A 22,164-nucleotide genomic window follows, 5' to 3' on the forward strand; every position below is an offset into this window, starting at 1 on the left:
GTAAATCCTAATGTGATATGAATTTTAGTGTGTTGTTTTATAAATTTTATAATATCTTGTTTTTAATTTTTTTATATTGTACTTTAACTTAGAATAGTTAAACTTAGATCTTGTGTTATTATTTTTCTTTTGTTATTCAAGAAAACTTTATTGATAATATTTTAGGAATAAATAGGGTTAAACTGGTGAAAAAACAAATTTTTTTAGAACAAAAAAGGTCCTTAAAACAATTTTTTTGAATTATGCGGATATTCCCGATATCCGATCCGATCCGCAAATATGCGGATCGGATCAGATCAGGTCCAACTTGAAAAAATGCGGATATCGTATCCGATCCGATCCGATGAGTGTAGTGCAGATCGGATAGAATTATAGGCTATATCCGATCCGATCCGATCTGTGTGCAGCCCTAAAGAGGAGAAAAAGAGGTTGACTCAGTCAAAATGAGACCCAAACTGCCGCTGTAAACGACTTCTATTTATATGCGCGGACAGGCTTGCTGATGTACAGTGTAAACGAGATAAAACTAAGAAATTTAAATTGGTAAATATTTTTAAAATTATTTATTTTGATAATTATTACATTTATTTTATTTATTTAAATAAAAAATCCTAAAATTCACACACAAACACATATACATAATATATATATATATATATATATATATATATATATATATATATATATATATATTAGTTTTATATTACTATACTTAGTATTGCTTGCAAAATGAATTTACTTGAAAAGATTATACGTTGAACAATCCAATTTTTCTTCTCTCTCACTGTCTGTCGCTATCCCCCGGCCCCCACCCTCTCTAGTGTCTCTCTTCCCCTCTGCCCCCACGAAATTTTCTGGCTATAAATAGCGAAGAGCCTAAACCATTCCTCACAAGCATCTTCCATTCAATTCTAACATCTTTCAATTCACATTAATTTGACTCTCCATAACCTCTCTGAAAACAAACTGTCTTTCTTTTCTGTATCTAGCACTTGAGGAAATAAAATAAAACATAAACCACAAAAACAAGAAGAAAGATGGTGGTGTTGTCCAAACCAACAACAGAGCAGTACTCCTGCATAAGGAAAACACCCACATTCCCTACATCCATCGTCCCTGTGGTGGACCTTTCCAAACCCGTGGAAGCAAAGACTCTCATATTGAAGGCGTGTGAGGACTATGGCTTCTTCAAGGTCATTAACCATGCTGTCCCTATGGAAGCTATCTCCAACCTGGAGTCCCAAGCCGCAGAGTTCTTCTCCCTCCCCCTCACTCAGAAGGAGAAAGCAGGCACTCCCAATCCATTTGGATATGGCAACAAGAACATTGGACGCAACGGTGACCTTGGTTGGGTCGAATACCTCCTTCTCACAAACAACCATGACTACAACTTCATCAGACTCTCTTCTGTTTTTGGTCCAAAAGCAGAGCAGTTTCGGTACGTTATATTCCCAAAATGAATGTTTTTTCACTATCAAACAAGGAAGGAAAAAGCTCATTGATTTATCATATATATATATTGTTCTGGCAGGAATGTGCTAAGTGATTACATGTGTGCTGTGAGGAAGATGGCATGTGTGATTCTTGAGCTGATGGCTGAGGGATTGAACATTGAGCAAAAGAATGTGTTCAGCAAGATGATGATGGACAAGGAGAGTGACTCAGTCTTCAGGCTCAACCATTACCCTCCATATCCTGAGAACTTCAATAATAATAATGGCAAAGGCATGATTGGTTTTGGTGAGCATACAGACCCACAAATCATATCGCTGTTGAGGTCCAACAACAGTTCGGGACTCCAAATTTGTTTGAGAGATAGGAGTTGGGTTTCGGTGCCACCTGATCACAACTCTTTCTTTGTCAATGTCGGTGATGCTCTGCAGGTATAGTAGACATAATACACAACATGTTAGTTTAGTTTATTGTTGGAAGCCAATAATGAGACATATGCTTATTCCTCCTGTTCCTATGGATAATTGCTTTGACATGTGGATACACTCATCTTCAAATCGTTTCATAAGGACTATAAAAACACTATACTCATAAAGCGACACGTAAACACTACAACATCATCTAAAAGAATTTTTGTTTATTGATTCGACTCTCAAATTTATGTTTCCCAATCATGTTAGGAAACCAACACCCATAGCCAGCACTGCAAAGAGTTCTTTTAGAAAACAAAAATAAAAATTACATTTTCTTTTAAGAAAACCCAACAATACAAAAAAATAAGACAAAAAATATTTTTTTTAAGTAATTTTTTTATTCTTTATCACTTTTTTTTTCCTTCAAAACACTATAATTTTATTCATTCATCACTAGTCATCACCAACCTGTCAACCACTATTTTTTGTTGTTATAGCCATTATTATTTATCATTGTTGTCAATTATTCTTTACTTACCATCCTAAATTTTAAATCTTAAATTTTATGTCTTAAATTTTATATTATAAATTATAAAATTTAATTTTATTTATGCTTTAGATATTCTTATTATTTTTAATTTTAGATGTTTTTCTTGATATTCAATTGTTAGCTGAGTTGTTAGTTGAAAAAGAATTCGCCTCTTTGACTTTTTTTTTTTAATATACTAACCGACTTTTATTGGTGTAGGAAACATTTTTTATTCAAGATGACATGGAATTTGTACGAAAAACATGAAAACAAAATGTTTTTCGTATCATGTTGTGTCAGCATGATTTTGCATACTATATTTGAAATGGAATATGCCAGCCACTTTGTCTAGTCATCCCAAATATCTCATTTTCATTTGACGATTGTTTTGGTCGGGGATATGCATCCACAGGTTTTGACCAATGGACGGTTTCGGAGCGTACGGCACAGGGTTCTGGCGAACGGGTTGAAATCAAGGCTGTCAATGATTTACTTTTGTGGTCCACCTCTGAGTGAGAGAATAGCCCCATTGCCATCTCTCTTATTGAATGGAAAGGAAAGCTTATACAATGAGTTTACTTGGTTTGAGTACAAGAGTTCTGCTTATGCCACAAGACTCGCAGATAACAGGCTTAGTCGCTTCGAGAGAATTTCCGCTACTTCTGCTTCCTCATAATGCTCTCATGACTGCATTTGTATGTGTCTTTATTTTTTGTTTTTACAATTAAATAAGTTTGTGTATTTGATGTCTCTATGCTTTTATGTTAGGCCACTTGTCAATAGTGTATAGGACTTTAGTAATATACATATAAGACTTTGTTCCTTTAAGTCGTGGCGTCATAGGTAGAAATCTTGTGTTTAACCCCTTTGCTTTTGTATCAATATTATTGGCTTCATATTGCAAGTATAGTTTAAGTTCATGACCGTGTCTGTTGTTCTGACTTATCCGGCCTTGCTTCCCTTGTTCCTCAAATTTATGGCTTAATAAAAATTAGACATCCAAAACTTATAGACAAATAATTCTAACATATATAATTTATTATGCAAAGTTTTATTTTTGTCTCAAATATTCGGAGTAAATATCAGTATTGTCCATCATATTTTGTTCATCCTATACCTGCTATGTCCTAACTCCTAAACGATTTAAAAATGACTTGATGTTAGTTTGACTTCTACTGTGTACCCATAAAAATACTAAAAGAGGATGCACTGATGAAGCAAAACGAGGCTATTTTTTTGGTTATGGAAGGGGTGTAGGTGTTTTACAGGGTTATAGAAGATGGGGTTCTACACCGTTATGTGGGACAGTTTTTTTATCAGAGTTGGTGTGGAGAAATCGGACCCTCCAAATTCTTTGTTTCCAAAATTTATATGCAAATCGGATGGTCCGTTTTGCTTAGAGTAGATGAAACTCACATCATGGAAATCGGACCCTGCCATTTCTCATGGAACAAATCGGATGGTCCGTTTTGTTCGTTGGGGAAGTAGGTTCTAGTAGTCGCATGGTCAGAGTTGTGTGTATATATATATAGTTATGAAGTTCCCGAACCATAGATAGCCGACCAGATCCAAGTTTGTTAACCTTCTTCGACTTCTCTTCTTCTTTCTCAGGGTGTGGAGTCTGTATTGTTGAGTTGGAAAAAAATAGTTGCTGGTAAAATTTTTGTTTTTGTTTTAGTGAATGATAGGAATGGATGATAGAGAAAGTGTATTATTCTTTGATGTACTCTATCTTTGTTTTATATTAATTTATTTTATTTTTTATTTTTACTTTGTAAAATTTGTAATTGTAATTATTATATACTATGTTTATTATCAAAATTTTGTATAATATAAACTATGATCTTATAAAAAAGGACAAAATAAATAAAAAATTAATTATAAGTAACAATAGAGCCATAAATAATGAAAATTTATAGTCCAAAATAATACTAAATTAAAGAGTACGGATAATATTAGAAAAATTATAGAATATTTTTTTTGTTTAATATTATGAAATTTATAATACTCTCTTTTATATTTTTTATTGTATTTATTTATTTATATAATAAATATTTTTTATATTATTTTTGTTAGGTTCTGTTTTTGTATGTATATAAAAAAAATAATTTAAAGTAATTTTTTCAATGTAAAGTTCCGGACGATCAACATTTCTAGGTTTTGATTTCTTTGACATTTGGGTTTTTTTAGTTCAAACAGATGAAGCAGAAATGGTTGAGGGAGGAAGAAGATGAAGGCTTCAAAGCTGGCTGGAGAAGAAAGGGAAAGTGAAATTCCTGGTACGCATGCAATAGAGGGGGTTGGTTGTGCTAAATGGGCACCGTCTCTAGGGAGCACCTGGTCAACGACACGTGGATGGAGGTAGCAACAAATCGGACGGTCCGCTTTGGCAGCAGGAACTCGCACGGTCCGAGTTGCGTCTTCCCAGTCGCACGGTCCGAGTTCTATTTTCTCTGACCCAATCTCAAGCACCCCTCCTCCCCATATCAGCGTCTAGCACCAGCTATGCCTCCATATTAAAATTCAAAAGCGGCAAAACGATGTTGAGTTTTTTATTGTTAAAAAACAAGTGTCGTTGCTTGTGATCTTGCCTCACCACGAGTCAAATTAAAAAGCGTATAGGTTCTCGTAACCATTAAAATTGAATTTGGCAGTTATGTGTCTAAGTTGGAGTTAAACCCCAAAGTGGTCCATGAGATTTACGATTTGCACCAATTTAGTCCCTGACTTACCAATTGCACTATTTATATTCCCGACTTTGTTAAAATTGCACCAAGGTCATCCCTAACCACATCTCCGGGCAAATTAACTGTCGCCGGCAGTGACCTGGCACTGAGAAGCCACACTGGGTGCCACGCTGGAGTGCAATCTTGGCACTAAAAATGTGGATGGATGGAACGGCGTCGTTTCATGTATGTTTAGAAACAAAACCCAAATAACCCAAGTTCTATGATCACTTCATCTTCCTCTTCGTCCTGAAAACCAAAACAATGCACCATGAAATCCTGAGTGCTGGCCATTGTATAGGGTTTGAAGGTTGAAAACGTTTAGCTCCGTGGAATTCGCTGCCACTGTGATAGTGTTGTGCGGTCGTTGTTGGTGAAGGAAGGAGAAGCAGTTCATCGCAATCACACGAAGGTACGTTTGAACTCGAAAAAATAATGCTTTTCAACAAAAAGAATAGCATCAATGTCTGTGTTTGTTGAAAATTTGATTTTGGTTGATGAAAGTTAAAAGTTTTTTATTATCTGTTAGGATTTTTGTGTGTAAGGGTGAAATTTTTTCCATGCTCTGTTTTGAATGCAATCTTAGTTGGGTTGGTTGATGGGTGTTTCTAGTATTTTATAAGTGGTTGAATGTCAATGTTTATTTTTACATGTGCGAATCTGATTGTTTGGTTCCTCAATTTGGTTTTTTGCATAATGCAAATGGAGACTTTGATGGATATCATGTTCCATCATGGGGGAACATTAAAAAAAATGATGATGGAATACTAGTGTACTCACCAGATAACAGAACTTGCTTAGGAGATTTAGATGAGGACACGTTGGATGTGTTCTTCGTAAGGAACTATTACAAGGAGCTTGGGTATGACAACATACTTCAATGTTGGTGGCTGCCTCCTGGGAGGAGCTTAGATGGTGGACTGAGGGCTCTTACATCTGATGGTGAATTAAGAGAGATGTGTTTTGCTGCACAGAATAATGATGGAGTTGTTGATGTGTACTTTGAGCATGGGGTGTCCACACCAGAGGTGATTGCAAGGAAGGAAGTTGTAGTATGGGTTGATGATACTTGTGAGAGAGACTTGGTGAGCAAGAAGAACACAAGTGAGGGTCCCGAAACTGATGGTAACACCTCGAACCCAACTACAGAACCGAATTCTATCCCAAATGCAAACCCAAACCCCATAAACAATCCTATTCCAACCCCCTTGAAACCAACCATGTCACTATTCAAACCCCATTGATGATAACACAACTCCAAATCCAATGCCTGCTAAGGCTCATGAGAAACCCAATCTGAAGCCTAATTCTAATCCAAATCCTAAACCTAAGTCAAAGCCCAACACAACATCCATCTTCAGGCCCAAATTGACTAAAAAGCCCAATCAGAAGCCCAATCAGAAGCCCAACCCAAGCCTGAAAATCAAGCTGAGAGAGACTACCAAGGCATGCTCCACAGCCAAAGATAAAAGCAAAGCAAAAATGAAATCCAAACCTCAATTTTTACCTAGGAGAATTACAAGATCTCAGGCTGTTGGAAACATATAGAAGGTCTGCTAATAAGGGCAAGGGAGCTCTTCATGTTGACTTAAATGTAAATGATGATTCCAGTGATGATGATGGTTCAGAGGATAGTTCCTTTAAGCCAATACAAGAAGATAGCTCTAGCAGTGAAGATAATGCAAGTATGTCCAAATCAAGAAATAAGAAAGTAAAGGACATCAAGAGAGCTACATATGCTGCTACTAAGACAAGAGAGAACATAATGCAACCAGATGATGCATTGGTTGAAGATGTGTCAGATGGAGAGGTGGACTTGGGGTTTGTGGGAACTCCAAGAATTGTTGATGTGTATGAAGCACTTGACCCAGGTGCAGTATCTGATGGTGCTAATTCTTGGCACTTAGAGGAGATAAAGACTCCTCTTCCTGGCCAATCATTATGGGAGAAATTCTTGTACACTCAACCACAGGCCCCTAACATTAGGAGGAGGCCTGGAGCTTTGACAAAGAAAAGGAGAAAAGATGCTGATGAGGGCAACAATGGTAATAAGAAAGCCAAACCAAGTGAAAGTTTGAAAAGGCATTTGAAGCCATTCACATGTAGGTATTGTAGGGTAAAAGGGCATACTAAGAGAGGGTGCTTAAAGAAGAGACTAGATGAAGTAGCTGCTGCAGATAAAGCCAAATCAAATGTTGCTGCTTCTGCTTCTGAGGCTGGCCCTCCCCCTCAAACTAATACTGCTGCTTCTGCTTCTGAGGCTGGCCCTCCCCCTCAAACTGATGCTACACCAGCTAATAACCCTCCTGCTGTGGAGATTGACATATCACAACCAAACTACGAAGGATCACAAGTAATACACTTCTCCACGTTACAACAGCACACAAGTATAATTTTTTTGTTATCTGGGCTCATGTGTTGAACTATTTATCTGCTGTAGGACATAGCAGGACCTGCTGCACCTGCACCACCAAGGCCACAGAAGTTGCCCACCAAAAGAAAGAGCTCACCACCACCTCAATTCATTAGTGTGGATCCAATGTAAGGAGTCAGTGTGGCTACATCTTCCAGATTGCACAACTTTATGAAGTTTGTTCCAACTCCCGATTTCAAAGCACCAAGGAAAAAGAACAATTCATGACTTTGACATCAGGATGTTTAGGACAGTACTTTGTTGTTTTGTTAAAGGCAGTTAGTAGATAGTTGCTTTGTTTAGGACAATTGTCATAACTTTTGTATTGCCAGCCTTGATAACTATGCTGTGGCACTTCTTTTGTTCCTTTAATGTTTGCAACTCAAATAGGTTAATGTTTGCTACTCAAATATGTTTATCTTTGCTACTTTTGTAATTATGCATTATGCATTATGCTATTATGATGTCAGATGATCTGTAATTATTTCTCTTTATGATAACCAGTCAATCAAAAACAGGGCATATATCTCAAGATAAAAAAAACCACCTCTTACTTTCATTCATCCATAAACACATTACATACAACATTGTCAGAACTTTAAAGTCATAATCAATACAGCAACTACAGTGAAAAACACCACTATGCCTAAGAATTGTATCATAGATTTTTGGGTCCTCACTTCAGCTTTCAATTTTTTAATCCTCCAGGCTAAATTCACTCTCACTTGCTCATTGTCAACTGCAGCTGCATCCACTCTTCCTTCATGTTCCTCTTCTTCTTCTACATCATCAGCCCAGAGAAAAAATCCACACCATGTTTTGCCCTTAGTCTGAATATGACATATCATAAGGAAAGAACAGAAAACAACTAATCAATTTTTCTTACCAAAAACTCACATTGTAATTTGGACAACTGAAGAAGGGCTTATCTAGGTTGGTAGTTGTTCCGGACCAACGAAGCACCGGCTGGCAGCCGCACCCACACCGCTCTGGTACCCGCGACGGTCTGGTCCGACTCCGCATTTTCGTCGTCGATCGTGTAGAGCTTTCTTGACCCTGGCTCGCACACCCAATCATGGTTTTCATTGCAGTTCAACGAGTAGGAACAATGAAGACAATGAAGAGCGTTCCTGGGCAGAGAGAAGAAGATGAAGAGGGGTAACGATGCCATGCTAGAAATTGGTATTAAAACTAGGTATAGGGACCACATTGGGTCAAACAGTTTCAATTGCCACCTCAGCTTGCCTTTATCTACGCCAGCGTGGCTTTTCAGTGCCAGGTCACTGTCGGCAGTAGTTAATTTGCCCGGAGATGTGGCTAGGGACGACCTTGGTGTAATTTTAATAAAGTTGGGGACATAAATGGTGCAATTGGTAAGTCAGGGACTAAATTGGTGCAAACCGTGAATCTCAGGAATCACTTTGGGTTTAACTCGTCCAAGTCGTATTTTGGAGAGGAGACATCATAATAATCACGAACTAAGGGGTTTTAGAGATTGTGGACATGAAGTTAAAATAAGATTCAAGAAATTAAATTCAGACACAACTAAAGTGTTTCGACATATTTATGTTAATTTTTAGGAGGATTATCTATCATTGTCATATAAATTATATAAATGTAATTGGATTAACTCGTTCTAATAAGTAAATCATTAAAATTTGAAAAATCTATTGGAGTTTATTAATTCAATATAATTAGCAAAGCTCCAACAAGTTAAGTTAACCAACTAGGACGCGGAATGTTTGTTGGAGTTGAATCAATTAAAGTAATTCAAATAACCTAATTATTATCAATCACGAAAATTAGTTAAACTCATCATTCTCCTAAGTTCTTATTCTTAAGCCAAAACTAAGATTTTAGTCATCCATTCCAAATTAAACATCAACAAACAATTATAGTGCAGAAAATTACACCAATCCACTGCTTCAAAGAATTAAAAGTTAAACTTACAAAACTTGAAAATTTTAGCAAGAATTTAAATCAACATCAATATAAAACATGCATATCATAAGTGATTACAAAATAAAAAAAAGTTGCAATATGGGTCTAAAAAGGCAATATAGGTCTAAAAGGGATAAAATGATTTAGCTTATAAGTTTAGGCACACAGACAAGTTAAAATCCAGATCTTGTGGGTCAAATACTCTAATAGGAAGCTCTTCTTCTTTCAATAGGAGAGTCCTCTAAGAACTTCAGGTTCTTCTCCAAAAAAGAGCTTTTTCATCCTGTTCAAATCTCACAAACGGTATTCTCACACAATTATTATACTATTTGATCCATCAAAATTACTGCAAAACCTGAAATATACAGCGTCAAAAATTAGCAACATATAACATGAATAGTATAGAAGGTAAAGTCATCAATCTCAACAAGCCAGGAGAATTGGGGTATAAGAAAGATTATTTGAATGTAGTGAAAAAGATAATAAGTAATAAAGAGCCGAGCTTCAAAACTTGTAGGAATGCATGATTGGGAATGTGAAAAAATCCACAAGGAATTATGGTTACTGACATTGGTCTGAAAAAGATGTTATTCAACTTCAAAGACAAGAAGAGAGGGTTAGTAGATTATTCAAAATGGTCCCTGGAATGTCAGGAAAAATCTGGTCAATCTCAGATTATGAATGGAGGGTGAATCAGTTTTTGAAATTAATCATGATTTTCATGGAGTTTTGGATTCAAGTTCATGGCATTCCACATGATCACATGAATAAAGAGACAGGAATTCTTATCGGAGGAATGCTGGGAGTATTGGCTGAGGCTGAAGATCCAATAGTGGATGGCATTCTCAGGAGGTCTTTTCTAAGGATCAGGATTGGCATCAATATTACCAAGGCTTTGTCTACGGATTTCTGTTAGATAGAGAGAAAATGTCACCATTGTGAGTTTTTTTCAAGTACGAGAGGCTGCCTGACAGTTACTGTTTTAACTGTGAAATATTAGAACATGAGAAAAAAATATGCAAGAATCCAACAGCCATAGCATGCTGGGATGCATCTAAGAAGAGGTACTCACCAGGATTAGGAGTCAGCCAAGTTCGACCAGTTTTAACCATGGGAGGAGAAAGTTTGAAACAACATGGATGGAGAGAAGATGGGAAAGAGCAAGCGCGTGATCAACAAAATCTTGAAAGAGAGAGTGGTGAGGAGCAAAGCACTGAGGAGAGCAAGATTAGGGCTGAAAAAATTCTGCAGCAAAAAATCACGGAGGAGAGTGTCTGGGAAAACCAAACAAAGAGTGAGGAAGAGATGGTTGAAGCAGAAGAGCAGGTAGAAGAAGTACAAAAAATCCTTAATTTTCAGGGAGATGAAGATATGCAGCTTGATCTAGGAGCAACCTACAAATTTAAGAGTCTCACTAGAAAGATAAGAGAGAAAAAAAATGAATGGGCTCATACCAAACAGGCCCAAAAGGAAGAAAAGGAAAAAGAGGTTCAGGAGGTGAGTAGTTACGGGCCAAAAAAGGATGTTGGGTCCAATATTTTGGCAAATCAACTACAGATTTGGAGTATTGAAGGAGGTGGGCTGAATTTATATGCAACAGATGAAGGAGAGGTGAATAGCTAACAAAAAGAAGATTGGAAATTGATCCAAAAAAATAGAAAAAGAAACCATACCTAGGAACTAAAGACTTATGACAGCAAAAAAAAAGGAAAAATATGTGAATGTTGACCGAGAAGGGATGAATGAATTTAAAAAAATGTTGAAGAGTGGAATGGGAGAAGAAGGACTCAAGAAGCTATTCAATGAAGCATAGGACAGAGAAGATGAATTTGTGGGGCGGCATGTAAACTCGAGTGAGAACGTCTATTATGTAGAATTGGCAAGCGATGAAGATGAAGATGATGGAAGAAAAGAACATGCTGATTGGGAAACATAACTTACAAAGAAGATGGAATTGAAGCTAAATTTAAAAAGAAAAACGAGAAAATAAACATGTGCCAATGCTTACAAATGAGGAATGGAAGGAAGAGCAAGAAGACAGGGAGCCTAAGAAAATAAAGAATAGCAGCATTGTACTAGACACAGGAGAGTATGAATTATTTATGTATGGTTCTGGTCACTTAAAGGGAATACAAATGGCCGAGGAGGCGGGTCTTAGCATGCCCCACCCTCAACCATAAGTATCATTAGTTGGAATTGTCGAGGAATAACGACTGTCCCGACAATCTCGGAGTTATATGATCTTTGCAAAAAAGTTAAGCTGCTCATAGTGTTTGTAATACAAACTAGGACTAGACAAGAAAAAATGAGTAGAATAAAAAGAAGGTTTTATTTTGATAATATATTTTGTGTAGAACTCCGGAGCATGTCAGGAGCTCACAGTAAGTAATGTGAACTTGGAAGAATCTCAAGCTTATTTGGAGAACTTCAATGATATTTTAAGTCACGGTGAAAAATTAAGCATTCAACCACAACCAAGAATTTATTTAAAAACTTTTAGAAAGTTTGTAGATGATAATGGATTAATGGATGTTGATCTCAAAGGTAGTAAGTTTACTTGGTTTAGTAATCCAAGAAATAAATTTACACTAAGAAAAAACTGGATAGGGTGTTAGTAAATTGAAATTGGCTGCAAATTAACCAGAATGCGATTTTGAAAGTTTCTCCGGCTGTAAGTTCGGATCACTGTGCATTAATTTTGGAAACACAACCGCAAGTTCAGATAAAAAAGGAGTTCAGATTTGAGGCGTTTTGGGCAAAGCATGAAGAGTGCAAAGAGGTGATTAAGCGGAGTTAGCAATTAGATGATAGGAATAGAAATTGTTAGAATCAGTTCATAAGAAAGAGAAATAGATGCAAGAGGGTGTTAATAGAGTGGAATAAAAGGAAATTTAAGAGAACAGATAAATAAATTGAAAAAAAGAAAATAGAATTACAACACATTCAAAAATTCGATATGTTTAAAAGTGATTATAGGAGAGAGAATGAATTGAAAAGTCAAATCTCAGAGCTATGAAAGCAAGAAGAGAAGTATTGGGGACAAAGGTCAAGGCTGGAATGATTAAAATGGAGAGATAAAAATTCAGCTTTCTTTTATTCAACAACAATTCAGAAAAGAAATAGGAATATAATTGAGAAATTGAGAGATGAGACAGGACAGTGGATACAAGGAGAGGATAATATCATGAGGTTAGTGGAAAGATACTTTACCAAGTTGTTTACCTCTATAGGGGACAAGAACTTAGAAGATTGTGTAAGGAAAATACTTAGGAGTGTCACTAGAGAGATGAATTAGGAGCTAATGGCAAAGATCAATGATGAAAAAATTAAGGAGGCGACTTTTAGTATGGGTGGCTTAAAAGCTCTAGGTCCATATGGATTAAATGGATTATTTTTTCAGCAACATTGGGATATTTTGAGTAAAGAAGTGTGGAGAGTAGTTAAACAATTTTTTAAAGACAATATCATACCAGAAGATTTAGGTGAGACAACTGTTGTTTTGATTCCTAAAATGAGTCAACTGGAAAGCTTGAATCACCTTAGACCTATAAGCTATGGTAATTTTTTGTACAAGATTATAACTAGGATCTTAGTGGAGAGGTTAAGGAAAGTGCTAGACGTTATTATTTCTCCAATTCAAAGTGCTTTTTAAAAGGAAGACTCATACAAGATAATATAGTCATAGTATAAGAAGCTTTTCACAAATTAAACAAAAAAGTAGTCTTTGAAGCAAGGACATAGCTATTAAATTGGACAAGAATAAGACTTATGATAGATTGGAAAGGAATTTTTTGAAAAGGGTCGTGGAAGAGTTCGGTTTTAGTAATGAGTGAGTGAAGCTGATGATTAGCTGTGTGAAAAGTGCTAGTTATAGATTTAAAATAAATGAAAAATTATCAAGCAAGATCAACCCCCAAAGAGGTCTTAGACTCTATCACCCTATCTCTTTATTTTAGCTACTGAAAACTTTACTATACTCATGAAAAAGGCAACGAGGGATAATCTAATTTCCGTAATTAAGTTAGCTACAACAACGCCGGTCATTACTCATTTATTATTTGCTGATAATTGTATTATTTTTGTAGGGGCGTAAGAAGAGAAAATTTATCAACTCATTTAGATTATTAATAAATATACGGAGGCATCAGGACAAAGAATTAACACTAAGAAGTTCGGGCTGAATTTTGGAAGTCAGGTACCTATCCAAAGTAGGGTGAACATAGAAGAGATCACCGAAATAGCGTCGTGGAAGAAACTCGGGAGATATCTAGGATTGCCAGCGAGATGGAGAAGATTAAAGAATAGAGTTTTGGAGTGGATAGAAGAGAAGATACTAAATAAAATGCAAGGATGGAATGAGAAATTATTAAATCAAGTTAGAAAGGAGATTTTGATAAAAGCAGTAGACAAGCGATTCTAGTCTATGCCATGAGCGTTATTAAATTTCCTAAATCCTTCTACAAGAGAATTGAAACAGCGATTGTCAGATTCTTGTGGTCAAATAATGGGAAGGAAAGAAGCATTTATTGGAAGAGTTGGGCAAAATGATAAGGAATAAAAAATAATAGAGGCTTAAAATTTAAAGACTTAGAATGTCAAAACGTAGCACACTTGACTAAACAAGCATGGAGGCTATTAAAAGAGGAGGATGCAATATGAGTTTGGATATTGAAGACCATTTATTTTTCTAATTGAAGCCTATGGGAGACAGTAAAAGAAAGAAACACATCATGAATATAGAATAGCATATTGGAAGGAAGAGATTTTTTTAGAAGACAGGGTAGGTAGAGTGTAGGGAATGGAGTAGAGGTAGATATTTCGAAAGATAATTAGATAGTAAGAATAGAAAAACTGGCAAGGTGTGGAGATGGACGAATTAGAAGAGTGAGCGAGTTGATAATTAATATCTAAAATTTTAATAATTAAATACCTAAAATAAGTTAATTAAATAACAATAATTAATACCTAAAATATTAAAAAAAAAATTTAATAAATATCAGAAATAAAAATAAAAAAATGTAATAAATAATAATAAATATCATTATTATATAAAAAAAAGTACTTTTATTTGAGAGAAAAAAAATTCATGAAAATTTGATATTTTATTTTTATTAATTAAAAAAATTTAATTTTAATATATTAAGTAGATTAATAAGAATATAATAAAATAGAATCAAAATAATTATGATATAGATATAATATGAAATATTATAATTTTTAATAAATTTTTTCATATTTAATTATTAAACATTAATAAATTTAAACATTTAATAATAATACTTTTTAAAAATATTGTTGAGAAAAAAGACGTGTGCAAACTGATACTAAAATACTCTTCGTCAATATGCGTGACGTCAAAATATAATTTATTATTAAATAATATAATATAATAAAATTTATTGCATAAAAGATAATAAAACGAAATTATTTGTATGGTGACAATTAAGAAAGAAGAAATGGCATTAAAACTAAAAATAGAAACTATTTTAATCTAATAAAAGTTCGAAAGTATTATACACTTATCTGCAAATAAAATATCAACCACTAAATCAATAGTCAAGTATTTATTTACAAATATATATATTATTTATTTTATTTTTATATTTCAATAAGTGATTTAATAACTAATGTTTTAGTATACATATAGCACTAATAAATAAAAACTTAAAAACTAATAAAATTTATTATTTTTGACTAATATTTTTAGTTATTAATTTAATTTTTTTAATTTAATAATTTAATAATATTCCTTTAATTTATATTTTTAAATATTATTAACTAACTACTAACAAAAAAATAACTAATTTAAATTATCTATTCATCCACTTAAACAAATGTATCATGATTCACGAACAACAAAACAACCAAAAAAAAAAAAAACTAATAAAAAACAATAAATTTTCCTGGACCTCTAATATTCTTAGTTTGAGAAAATAATAAAATTTGAGAGTCGAAGCATTTACCCTGTACTCAAACTATAAGCATGTAGCACGCGATATTATTATCGCTTAAATAATAATATCGAGTGCAGAGGAAGAGTTTCATTCTGAAACGTGTTGTAAAAAGAATTACGATAGAAGTTGTCGAAACAGTAAAATAAAGATAACGAAGTAAAATTGTCGTTGTCAATTCCTCACCTACTTCAGTCTCCTACTCCTTATGACGGTGGTCTTAGCATTAAAGCGTGGTACCTAAGTCCTAACTCGAGGAGCACGAGACGATTGCATTTTGATAATCAGAGCAAACTAATAGGTACGTTTCAAGATTAAGCCTTATTATTCATGAATTCTGGTGTTTAAGTTATTAACGCATACCATACTTTGAAGCTCTCTTTAAATTTTACCTCTAATTTAGTCAATTTGGTTCATGACCGATCAATCTAGAAGGATCTGAATGCTTATTAGTTTTGTTCTAGTGTTTGATACAATCTACAAGTATTCACCAATGCAATTTTATCTCTTCAGTAATACTCTAGATCACAATTATATTATTTCATTTAGGTGAGCTCATGTTTGAGATTTCTTGTGAGATCAAATATTTGGATAAGATTACAATTAAATAATACACGATTTATGGTTAAGAGTTAACTCATTTCAAGATTTCGCTAACAAGTTTTGATATAATTAAAGTACTTGAAATGTATATTTTACTGTTTGATAAATTACGGCAAGCTTCTAGCGCTATGTATGGTTCTCAGTGGTTGAATGCTCAGAACAAACAATTTTTCCTTAATTTGGTTCCATTCTTTTGCAGTCAAGGAATACACAATCAAGAAGCCTAACACGGATGGATACAATTGCTAGCATAGCATCAAATGTGGCTGTACCTGTTCTAAAACAACTTACTTATGTATTGCTGTACAACACTTATGTCACTAACCTTGAAAATGAGGTCCAGAAGTTGCAGCGGGAAGAGAAAGAAGTGAGGCACACTGTTGAAGCTGCCAAAAGGAATGGTGAGCAGGTTGAAGACACAGTGCGCAACTGGTTTACTCGAGTTCGTGCAGCAATAGAAGAGGCTCAAGCATTCCTTCGTCACGAAGAGCAAGAAAGAATTGGATGCTTAGATATATATTCTAAGTACACCTTGAGCCAGAAGGCAAGAAATTTGATGGATCATCTATCTGAGCTCAGGCAAGAGACATTTGACAAGGTTTCTTACCGTTGTGCTTTGAAATGCAATGTCAGTTCAGCTTCTAGAGGATATGAAGCCTTGGAATCTAGAACTGCAATGTTGAATGAGATCATGCAGGCCTTGAAGGATTCTGAGGCTTCCATGATTGGTGTGTATGGAATGGGTGGGGTGGGTAAGACTGCCCTGGTTAAGGAACTAGCATGGCAAGCCGAGAAGGGTGGTTCGTTTGATGTGGTCGTTGAGGCAACTGTGACAAGTGAACCAGATGTGAGGACTATTAGAGCTGAAATTGCTGATGGTTTGGGTCTGAAATTTGATGAGCTGACTGAGATGGGAAAAGCATGCCGGTTGCGGCAAAGGATTAGGCAAGAGCAAAGCATTCTTGTCATACTTGATGATGTTTGGGGAAAGCTTGACTTGACTGAGGTTGGTGTTCCTTCTGGTGAGGACCACAAAGGATGCAAATTGTTGGTGACATCCAGAGATCTTAATGTGTTGAATGCTATGTTGGGTGCGCAGAAGGTTTTTAGACTTGAAGTTCTGTCTGAGAGTGAGAGTTGGAACTTGTTTGAAAAGAAGGGAGGGGAAGCTGCTAAGGATGACAGCATTCAACGGATAGCGAAGAAAGTAGCCGAAAACTGCGCGGGTTTGCCCCTTTTGATAGTGACGGTGGCGGAGGCATTAAAGAATAAGGATTTCTATGCTTGGAAGGATGCATTGGAGCAGTTAACCAATTTTGATCTTGATGGATGTTCCTATTCCAAAGTGCATTCTGCTGTAGAGCAAAGCTATGAATATTTGGAAAGTCATGAACTCCAAACATTCTTCCTCCTTTTGGGTTCATTGGGAAATTATTATAGCACCAAAGATTTGTTAGTATATGGCTGGTGTTTGGGTCTGCATAAAAATGTTGATTCATTGGCAGACGGAAGAAACAGACTTTACAAATTAATAGACAACCTGAGAGCAGCGAGTTTATTGCTTGAAGGGGAAAGATATCAGGTTGAAGCTCTGCACATTGTTCGCATTGTGGCTGCTGCAATCGCATCCAGAACTAAACCTTTCTTTACTATGCAGAGAAACACTGAATTGAAAGAGTGGCCTAGAATGGATTTTCTTAAAAATTGTCAACATATTTTTTTGGATTGGTGTTATATCAATGAACTTCCAGAGAAGTTAGAATGTCCGACGTTGAAGATACTGCAACTCTGTAGTCAAGGTAACTATTTGAAACTTCCTGATAATTTCTTTGTTGAGATGAGAGAATTGAAGGTTCTAACTTTAGGAGGTCTGAATTGTACACCATCGCTTCCTTCGTCTCTTGGTCTCTTGACAAACCTCCAGGCATTGAATCTTTGTAAATGCATGTTGGAAGACATAGCTGTTGTTGGAGAGCTCAAAAACTTGGAGATTCTCAGCCTTGAAAAATCCGAGCTTATCGAAGAACTTCCTGCGGAAATAGGACAATTAATTCATCTAAGGTTTCTAGATTTGACTGATTGCTCAACACTAAGAGTTATACCCCACAACCTGATATCAAAACTGACTAGCTTGGAAGAGCTCCTTATAGAGAACTGCAATATTCAATGGGAGGTCCAGGGATGCAAAAACCAAGGCAATGATTCAAGTCTAAGTGAGCTTGGGAGTTTGCATAAACTAACAACTCTGAATATTCACATCAATGATGCATCAGTTTTCCCTAGAGACTTGCTTGCCCTTGGAAAATTACATAGTTACAATATTTCAATTGGGAATGGATGGAATTCGTTTGGGGTGGAGTCCGGGTTTTTCAAAGTTTCAAGAGTATTTAAGCTTAATCCAAGCATGGATCCAAGAATACTCATGGATTATGGGATCAAAATGCTGATGAATAGAGCTGAAGATTTGCATCTTGCTGAATTGAAGGGTGTCAGGGAAGTACTATATGAATTGAACGATGATGGATTCTCGCTGTTGAAGCATCTTAGTATCCAAAATTGTGATGATATGTGGAGCATTATTGGCCCGATCGAGTGGGCTCATCGTGATCATGCCTTCCCCAACTTGGAGTCATTGATTCTTCACAATCTGAGTAACCTGGAAAGGATATGTAGTGGCCCTCTTCCAGCACAGGCCTTTACCAAACTAAGGGTTGTCAAAATAAAAGGCTGTGATCAGATCGAGTTTGTTTTCCCACACTCCATGGTTGAACAGCTCTCTGAACTACTTGAAGTCGAAATTTGTGAATGCAAATTCATGACCAAGATTGTGGCTGAAAAGATAAAAGAGGATGACAGTGAAACTGACAAGATTCAGTTCCTTAAAATGCGTTCTCTCACACTTGAATGCTTACCTTCCCTCGTTAGTCTCTCTCCCGAGCCTTCTGTTAACAACACCATTCAACTTTTTACTGAAAAGGTAGAAAAATGCACTAATTCTTCTCTAGTAAACTTTTGACTAGAAGTCTAGAACATCTTATGCTTGTTAAGCTTGTGTTAGAAAATTTTATTGTCTATCTTTCTTGATACTTTTAAAGAGACACAGGACAATTAAAAAAACAGTAGCACATTCTAAACTGGAGTGAAGCAGTCTTCTTACTTCCACATTTTCAGTATATCTAATGAAGTCATATCACTGTTCTTGATGATATGTTTTTTTCCTGACGTAGATAGTTTCATCGTATAAAGCCATTAATTTAGCATAGAAGAACATATTGATTGCGAGTTCTTTAGGCTGAAACAAAAATATTTGATAAAGGAAAGGGGAAAATAATATTTGCCTCTTCTACATGATGAATGTGTGACATGAGATATTACTTGCTTTAACGGGATATATATTTAAAATTGTAACTTAGAACAGCATGGCACTGCTTTCTTTTGCCAGAGATAATCATACTATAAGTTCAAATTTCTTATGGCAATGATTATGTTTATACTTTATAGGTTGAATTTCCAAATTTAGAGAACCTGAAGTTGTGCTCAATCAATGTACACAAGATATGGGATGACAAACTTTCAGCACAAACTAGCTTTCAAAATTTGACAACTTTGACGGTAGATGGTTGTGAAAGGTTGGCATATCTTTTTTCATACCATGTGGCTGCAAGACTTGTCAACCTCCAGCATCTTTTAATTAATTCATGCAAATTAGTAGAGCATATATTTTCCCGAGATGGAAACACAGACAACGTTCGACTTGCTAGAAAGTCTGTTCCTACTGAAATGGTGAGCGTTTCTAAATGATTCAAGTTGTTCCTTTCTCTGTATCCTTTTCTTTTCTCATACGGCGTGTGTGTATTCAATCGTGAATCTGACATAAGTTATCAATGGCATATACAGGGTCCAATTTTCCCAAACTTGGAGACAGTTGTGATCTCTGAAATGGAAAGCTTAAAGTCAATATGGCCAAGTCAACTCCCTCAAAATTCCTTTAGTAAATTGAAAAAGATGGAAATCACATATTGTTCGAGCATCTTGAACGTGTTCCAGTCTCATGTACTAGACAAATTACTAAGTCTGGACTCATTGGATGTATGGTATTGCGATGCGCTGGAATTTGTATACGAAATAGAAGGTGGAATTAACGAAGTGGACATTCAGTTGAGAGCTTTATCTTTGGGCCATTTACCAAACTTGAAGCATTTAATGAATAAGGATCCTCAAGAGTGTGTAAGGTTTCAAAACCTATCTATGGTAAAGGTAACCACATGCAAAAGCTTGAAGCATGTATTTCCACTTTCTATGGCAAAAGATCTTCTGCAACTCGGGGTCCTTGAGATAAGCGATTGTGGGGTCGAGGAAATTATAGGAAATGAACATGGAGGAGGGGAAGAGCAAGAGTCACCTCTTGGGCTTGTCTTCCCAAAATTAGCCTGCATAAAACTTTTGAATTTGCCGGAACTTCGATGGTTTTGTAACGAAAATCACTACTTCAGATTTCCATTATTGAATCAATTATACTTGGTGGAGTGTCCAGCAATGGAGACATTCTCGCATGGTATCTTAAGGGCATCAATCCTCAGGAGGATATATTTGAACGAGAAAGGAGATCAATCGCACTGGGAAGGTGACTTGAATACTACGATAAGGAAAATTTTCACCAAAGGTATATCTAATCTGAATTCGTGATTTCTCTGGAGAAATGCATGCATCGTTTTGGAGCACAATTAATGCTTCCTAGAGGAGTAATTATAATCACATTCTTAATTTTGAATATAATGAGTGGTTGTTCTCATTCTCTCTCTTTCAGAGTCTCTTGAAGTACGCATTAAATGTGCTAAAAGAGTATGCAAGTCTTTCTCTTAATTCTTAATTTTTCCCTAGAATGCATTTGTTATGTGATACGTTATGTTTCTGTGATTATAGAGATTTAAACCAAAGCGATTCATAGATGTGTGAAGGGCTACGTCCATCACCAGCGGCGGCCTCTCCCTTGGACGAGAAGTAACTCGCACTCTACTTTCTGTCCTTCTCATCTGGTCTCATCTCTACCCTAATCCTCAAATTGAATTCAAAGAGGTAAACAATCTTTCTGGATTTTGGTGGTATTATTTTGTGAACTTTGTAGTTACTTGGTGTTTGTTCTGCTGAATTTTTTATTCAATTGTTGCAGATGTTTGTTTTGAAGTGGGTGTTTTGAGCAGCGGCGGTGGCGGGAACAGACAAGAGAGAAGGGGGTGTTTCGAGCAGCGGCGGCAGGGGCTAGAATGAGAGGTGAGAGGTGAGAGGTTAGAGAGAAAGAGGAAGGTGAGAGATTAGAGAGAGAAAACAATTTCGAAATGAATGAGAAGAGGGTTCGTGGTTCAAATTTAGGGCACGATTACCGTTGAATTTATTGGCGGATTAATTCAACGGTAACATGGTGCGTGTAACCAAAATGCATTAATCCGACGGTAACATGGTGCATGTAACCAAAATGTAACGTTTCACTAAACAAGGTTCAGCGTCGGATTTATTCGCTGGTATATCCAACGATAGCCAGCGTGCCAAAATTTCTTTTTTTCCTCCAAATTTTATCGTCGGAACATCAACTCTGACAGTAATACTTTAGGGTGACGAATTTATTGCTAAATTCGACAGTACATAAAATTTGCTGCTAACGTCCGACGCTAAATCCAACGATTTTCTCAGCGTTTTTTTTATTTTGTAGTGAGAGCCGAGTTTTTGAGAGAAAAAGAGTGCATTTCTGCCAAGCTCATACATTTTCTAACAAGAATTCAAGGTGTTCTTTCATAGCTTTTGGTTGGTTCTTCAAGGATTCAAGCCTTCCAAGTCCAATTCCTTGTTCTTTCTTTGATTTTTCTTGTTCTTCCATACAAATTTCAACAAAGGTAACCATCACTCTTCACCTTTCTTTTTTTAGTTTTGAACCTAAAACTAAGGGGTTATGTTGCTCTTTTTCATGTCTAAAAAATCACTCGTGAATGCCTTAAGGGAGCACGCCAAAAAGCACTCAAAATTCAAGTTCTAAGTGGGTGAAATTCATCACTTTTTTAGCACCATGATTCGGCCAAGAGGACTTAATTTTCATTACTTGTCTTTTTGCTTTTGTTTAGGTGATTCTTGGTGTTTAAAGTGT

At 35.8% G+C, this 22,164-nt stretch overlaps 3 protein-coding genes across 6 annotated transcripts; all 3 read left to right on the forward strand.

The window, feature by feature from the left end:
* Positions 1–790: 790 nt before the first annotated feature.
* Positions 791–3,411, forward strand: LOC112737934 (gibberellin 2-beta-dioxygenase 1). 2 transcript variants are annotated; one of them, XM_025788089.3, is made up of 3 exons: positions 791–1,438; positions 1,532–1,883; positions 2,614–3,411. In XM_025788089.3, the coding sequence occupies exons 1-3, from the start codon at positions 1,038–1,040 to the stop codon at positions 2,659–2,661; spliced, it is 801 nt and encodes a 266-aa protein (XP_025643874.1). In that variant the 5' UTR covers positions 791–1,037; the 3' UTR covers positions 2,662–3,411. The 2 variants fall into 2 exon arrangements, with proteins under 2 accessions (XP_025643874.1, XP_025643873.1); XM_025788088.2 differs by having other exon boundaries at positions 2,807–3,411.
* Positions 3,412–4,042: 631 nt separating this feature from the next.
* LOC112737935 (uncharacterized) lies at positions 4,043–8,014 on the forward strand. The gene is made up of 2 exons (XM_025788090.2): positions 4,043–7,473; positions 7,561–8,014. Exons 1-2 carry the CDS (start codon positions 6,808–6,810, stop codon positions 7,663–7,665), a joined length of 771 nt encoding a protein of 256 aa, XP_025643875.1. The 5' UTR covers positions 4,043–6,807; the 3' UTR covers positions 7,666–8,014.
* A 7,382-nt stretch (positions 8,015–15,396) lies between these two features.
* Positions 15,397–21,596, forward strand: LOC112737936 (disease resistance protein RPS2). Of its 3 annotated transcripts, XR_011869544.1 has the most exons (7): positions 15,397–15,726; positions 16,228–19,005; positions 19,530–19,811; positions 19,926–20,691; positions 20,836–20,870; positions 20,952–21,104; positions 21,199–21,596. XR_011869544.1 is itself a non-coding variant. In XM_072211574.1 (6 exons), the coding sequence occupies exons 2-6, from the start codon at positions 16,261–16,263 to the stop codon at positions 20,982–20,984; spliced, it is 3,861 nt and encodes a 1,286-aa protein (XP_072067675.1). In that variant the 5' UTR covers positions 15,422–15,726; positions 16,228–16,260; the 3' UTR covers positions 20,985–21,168. The 3 variants fall into 3 exon arrangements, 1 of the variants encoding a protein (XP_072067675.1); XR_011869545.1 differs by lacking the exon at positions 20,836–20,870 and having other exon boundaries at positions 15,402–15,726; XM_072211574.1 differs by lacking the exon at positions 21,199–21,596 and having other exon boundaries at positions 15,422–15,726; positions 20,952–21,168.
* Positions 21,597–22,164: the final 568 nt, after the last annotated feature.

This window comes from Arachis hypogaea, chromosome 13, assembly GCF_003086295.3.
Source record: "Arachis hypogaea cultivar Tifrunner chromosome 13, arahy.Tifrunner.gnm2.J5K5, whole genome shotgun sequence".
NCBI classification, from domain to species: domain Eukaryota; kingdom Viridiplantae; phylum Streptophyta; class Magnoliopsida; order Fabales; family Fabaceae; genus Arachis; species Arachis hypogaea.